This window comes from Neolamprologus brichardi, chromosome 14, assembly GCF_056152115.1.
Source record: "Neolamprologus brichardi isolate AB-2024 chromosome 14, ASM5615211v1, whole genome shotgun sequence".
In the NCBI taxonomy this organism is placed as follows: Eukaryota; Metazoa; Chordata; class Actinopteri; order Cichliformes; family Cichlidae; genus Neolamprologus; species Neolamprologus brichardi.
Window position 1 is genome coordinate 26,196,221 of NC_142117.1, and position 5,784 is coordinate 26,202,004.

General features: G+C 38.1%; 1 protein-coding gene across 2 annotated transcripts; it reads left to right on the forward strand.

Annotated features, from left to right (window-relative positions):
* The first annotated feature begins 196 nt into the window (after positions 1–196).
* On the forward strand, positions 197–3,882 carry LOC102778953 (extracellular calcium-sensing receptor-like). 2 transcript variants are annotated; one of them, XM_087851582.1, is made up of 8 exons: positions 197–357; positions 676–970; positions 1,074–1,160; positions 1,242–1,511; positions 1,725–1,940; positions 2,033–2,308; positions 2,669–2,896; positions 2,938–3,882. In XM_087851582.1, the coding sequence occupies exons 1-8, from the start codon at positions 248–250 to the stop codon at positions 3,880–3,882; spliced, it is 2,427 nt and encodes an 808-aa protein (XP_087707708.1). In that variant the 5' UTR covers positions 197–247. The 2 variants fall into 2 exon arrangements, with proteins under 2 accessions (XP_087707708.1, XP_087707707.1); XM_087851581.1 differs by having other exon boundaries at positions 248–357; positions 1,725–1,934.
* Positions 3,883–5,784: the final 1,902 nt, after the last annotated feature.

Sequence of the window (5,784 nt, forward strand, 5' to 3'; positions counted from 1 at the left end):
TTAAGCCCTGCCCTTTCTTCTTGTTTTTCACTGAAGGGCGGTGTGCAAGATTCATGTCAATAAAAGGCAATGGCAATGCAATAAAATGGTATGACTAAGGTCAGAAAATCTGAAAGCTGTCATGAGCTCATTTTTACGAAGCAATTTGCTCTTGTTTATTTTGCTGTATTCCTACTTTTCTTATGCTATGTCCTCTTCTGTGTTTACCTCCTCATGTCAGCTACAGGGGCAATTTCATCTAAACATAATGCACAAGAGTGGAGATGTCATCCTGGGTGGATTGTTTCCAGTCCACTTTTTCTCAAGTTTTCCTGACCTGTCTTTTGCCTCAGAGCCACAACAGCCTTCTTGCCATGGGTAAGTATGACAGGGTGAAATAGGGAAGTAAAGCAAGGTAAATATGACAGGGAAACAACAAAAAGAGAGAGAACAGGGACAAACCTAATGCTAATTTAAATATAAATGTTATGTCTAAAGTAACTATACTTTGTTTTCTTCGCTGAAGCTCAGAATAACGCATACTGACTGAAGCTTGTTCTTGATTATTTTTTCATTAAAATATCCCTATAATTGTTGTTATTCAGTTTTCTTAATTGTTTGTATGAGTATCTTTGTAACATGTTTTCTAATTATCCTGATGTATTTTTCAAATCAAAATGTTTTTGTTTTTATTAGTTTCTATGTTCAGGGGTTTAGGCAAGCACAAACCATGGCTTTTGCTATTGCTGAGATCAACAACAACTCCAACTTGCTGCCTAATGTGACTGTGGGATACACTCTTTATGACAACTGTGCTGAACTTAGAATTGGATTCCGTGGAGCATTGTCATTAGCCAGTGGTCAAGAGGAACAAATTATATTACATAATACATGTGTTGGAAAACCTCCAGTCCTAGCGATTGTGGGTGAAACTTCCTCTACACGTTCTATTGCAATCTCCAGCGTATTAGGTTTGTACAGAGTACCCATGGTAAGTTTTCAGTTTAACCATAGAATATTATTTATGGTTATATTGATTTAACTGTAAATTTAATGTCAAAAATAATGTACAACATATTGTCTGGTTTTCACAGGTGAGTTATTTTGCCACATGTTCCTGTTTGAGTGACCGTCAAAAGTATCCATCCTTCTTTAGGACGATCCCAAGTGATGCTTTCCAGGTTAAAAATCAATCAGGACAAATACAAAAAGTCAACAGTAGCTGATCAGCAGCACTCATGTTTTAATCTGTATTCACTTAGGTACGTGCTATGATTCAGATCCTAAAATATTTTGGCTGGACTTGGGCAGGTCTGCTCATCACTGACGATGATTATGGACTTCATGCAGCCAGATCCTTACAATCCGAGCTGAGTGTGTCTGGAGAAGGTTGCCTTGCCTACGTTGAAGTGTTACCCTGGGACAAAGACACTGATGAACTCAGGAGGATTGTGGATATGATGAAAAAATCAACAGCTCGTGTGGTCATTGCCTTTGTACATTTGAGTCACATGATAAACCTTATAGAAGAGGTGCAGTTTTAAAAGAATCTGATTATTTCTTGTTATAAAAATCTGCATCTCTACTCTGTGTAAAAGATGTATTACATTTTTATTTGAATTAATACAGAACACAAATGGTATAGAATAAGTTTTAACATCAGGAAATACTTCAGTCACATGTTAATGTCACCAAAGTATTTGTGAAATGATCACTTTTTACATTTGGTAAAATATAATGCACAGGTAGCCAAGCAGAATGTAACAGGTCTACAGTGGTTGGCCAGTGAAGGCTGGACAGCAACAGGTGCTGTGCTCCAAACACCTAAGTTCATGCCATACCTGGGTGGTACACTGGGTATTGCTATTCGACGAGGAGAAATACCAGGGCTCAGAGAATTCCTATTACAAATACGTCCTGACCTACATCACAATAATAACTATGGAAATAGTATGGTGAGAGTTTAAAAATTTACTGTGGTAGTTGCAAGAATTTTTTGTTGTCAATGTTAAAACAAAGCACAAAGTAAAAATTTGCCAATAACATATTTCAGGTGAATCAGTTCTGGGAATTCACATTTCAGTGCAGATTTGCTCCAGCTCCAGCAGGCTGGATGGAAGGTGGAGGTGCATTATGCACTGGACAGGAAGATCTAGAAAATGTGAATACGAAGTTCTTTGACGTTTCCAACCTCCGGCCTGAGTACAATGTGTACAAAGCTGTTTATGCTCTGGCATATGCCCTTGATGACATGCTGCAGTGCAAGCCAAGAAGAGGGCCTTTCAGTGGACACAGCTGTGGCACTTTACAATCACTGGAGCCATGGCAGGTGTGATATTAGTTTATACTCCATCTATGAGTAAATCATTTGTTCTATAATTACTTTCAGAACAAGATGCACCCTGTAGGATAAAAAAAAAATGCAATGAGATTAAGTATAAAAACACTGAAGTGAACTAAATGGATGTTTCATATTGAGTGAAAGTAGTATTTATGTTATTTATAATAGAGCACATTAACTTATATGCATATATATGGTGATTAGAGACATCCCGTGTTTAATTTAGAATTGGATTTTAGTGCATTTATATGTACAGGTATAACAAGTGCTAGATTTAATTTGCCTGTACTTTGAAATCTATTTCTTATATATTACTTTTATAATTTATTAATTTATAATTTTGAACAGCTTGTTTATTACTTGGAAAGGGTAAATTTCTCCACGCCATTTGGTGATCAAGTGTCATTTGATGAAAATGGTGATGTGGTGCCAATTTATGATGTGATGAACTGGTTGTGGCTCCCTGATGGAAGCACTAAAGTTCAGAATGTGGGTGAGGTTAAGAGGTCAGCTTTCAAAGATGAAGAAATCATACTTGATGAAGACAAAATCTTCTGGAACTTTGAATCCAAAAAGGTCATACATGGCTTTTCAGACTATAATATGCATTTTACCATCCTCCCCTTTCTTCATCTTTTTCCTATTTATCAGACTCCTTGGAGTGCACCAGTTGTCCAGAGGATTTTTGGTCAAACCTCCAGAGTGACCAATGTGTCCCAAAGAAGACAGAGTTCCTCTCTTACCATGAGCCTCTGGGTATTTGCTTGACAGCAGCCTCACTACTGGGCACATTTATATGTACTGTTGTTCTAGGGATCTTTATCTACCATCGCAGAACACCTATAGTACGTGCCAGCAATTCAGAACTTAGTTTCCAGGTATTACTGTCACTCAAGTTATGTTTCCTTTGTTCACTGCTGTTTATTGGACGACCCAGGATGTGGACATGCCAACTCAGACATGCAGCATTTGGGATCAGCTTTGTGCTGTGTGTCTCATGCATCCTGGTAAAAACCATGGTTGTTCTGGCTGTGTTCAAAGTCTCCAAGCCAGGAGGGGGAAACAGTCTGAAGTGGTTTGGTGCTATGCAGCAGAGAGGAACAGTTCTGTGCCTTACATCTGTTCAAGCAGCCATTTGTACTGCTTGGCTTGTTTCTTCCTCTCCAACTCCACATAAAAACACCCAATACCAAAATGATAAGATTGTTTATGAGTGTACAGTTGGGTCCACTGTTGGTTTTGCAGTGTTATTGGGTTATATTGGCATGTTGGCTGTCCTCAGTTTTCTAATTGCATTCCTGGTGAGGAATCTTCCTGATAGTTTTAATGAGGCCAAGCTCATCACATTCAGCATGCTGATCTTCTGTGCTGTGTGGGTGGCCTTTGTTCCTGTGTATATCAGCTCACCGGGAAATTATGCAGATGCAGTGGAGGTATTTGCCATCCTGGCCTCAAGTTTTGGACTCTTGATCACACTGTTTGGACCCAAATGTTACATAATCCTGATGAGACCGGAGATCAACACAAAAAAGGCCGTAATGGGTCGTGGTGCTGAATCGTAAAAATGTTTTCACATAAATTAAAATGCATGCATGAAAATAAATACATATAAATTAATATATCATGAATATATAAATAATTAGATTCATGCAAGACTCATATTGCTTATACTTGTATATCCTGTCTTTCTAAATGTGATGTATATTGACCAGGGTTTATAATACTGAATGAATTTGAAAGTATCAAAAACAGAAATAGTTGATACAAAGAAGCTTTAATCCATTTTTCAAATAAATGAATTTTATGCAAGGTTGTTAGAATTTTAAATTTTATGACCGGTTCAAAAACTCCAGATCACCTTCAGTGATCTGCAGTGAGTATATGGTTTTAGTGACTTTTAAATACAAGGATTTTTTTTTTATTTTTGAGCGCTAATTTTGAATTACAAGCAATTGAGACATTTGGCTTTCACTATTATGCATTTATACATATCATAGCAGCTATTTTCTTTCTTGCTTTCTTGCTTGACCTGTTTGAATCTCACCTGATTTGAATTGCACATTCTGATTTATGGTACTGTGAAGATAGAGCAGGGTTTTTTTCACCAGGTGACAGGATGTTTAGAGGTTTCTCCCAACAGTTATTTGGAAGAGCCTCAGTGCAGAATTTAGTGGCGTTTGAAGCTAAAGCATGATTAAAGCAAATGATTTAAACAAGATAGACAGAGAACAAAATAAAATCAATAAATAAAATAAAATATGTAAAAAATAAATAGAAAATTAAGTAGATAATAATAGTGTGCACTCAGCAAGTATAGCCAGCTTGTGTATACACACATACTGATATATACACTCACTCATGGAAATACGGCCTTATATTACTAAAAAAAAAAAACAAAAAACAAAAAAAAAAAAAACACACATACAAAAAACCCCCCAAACAAACAAGGAAACAGACAGTGCTAAAAGAACACACAGTGAGACAGTAAGTTTTAAGTTGGTTTCCCCAGGGCTTCAGGCTAGAGTTTAGTCCGAAGATTCCAAGTCAGTGAGAGAGGGCTCTGATAAAATGGCTGTAGCAATGAGCTGTGTCTTCCTCCGTTGCAATCAAACTAACATCTCCATCTCCTGTCTTACCATTGAACAGTCCAGCACATGCAAGCTCCTCAGGCTATCTTCAAAAACCACAACAGCACATCTCCCATACAAATTAAATGGGTACAGTCATATCTGTTCATTGTCGGTCATGTCACGGTCTGCCGGGGCAAGCTGTGTGGTGATTATTTAGGACCAGGAAGCGGCAGCTCTGGTGCAGGTGAGTATTTATTTACAAAAGAAAATACAACAGAAATGGCGCGGGTGAAGCTGTAACAGAAAACCTAAACTGTGCAAACTAACAAAACAAACCAGAACAAAGATGCAGGGAGGTCCGGGGAAAATATACACAGAGAGATGGATGGAGAAACGCAGGGAGACCGAGGGGAAACAACACAGACGAACCAGCAACGACTAAGACAGAAGACACGACTTAAAAACACTCAGAGAACACAGGGAGATTACACGCAGGTGGGGGACACAGCTGGGAGTGATAAACGTGACGAGACTAGGGAGGCAAACTGAAAACACTCACATAAGACGCAGACCTTCACAATAAAACAGGAAACACACACACGCAAAAACACAGACTAGGAAACGTGGACTTAACACAGGAATAGATGGCAGAACAGAATACACTAAACAGGAGGAACAGAACCAAAATCACTAATAGAAAACACAAAACGCTGGGTCAAAAGGACCCAGGATCATGACAGGTCATCTCTCGATATTCCAAAAAAAGACAAAAAATTTCCCCACTTTTTTCCCCGTCTTTTTAAAGGAAGCATGTTTACCCTTAATCAAAAAAGTAAGTTTCTCTAAAGCTTGGGATTTGGACAAAGTCAACAGTCAAGTTCTCAAATGTGGTCT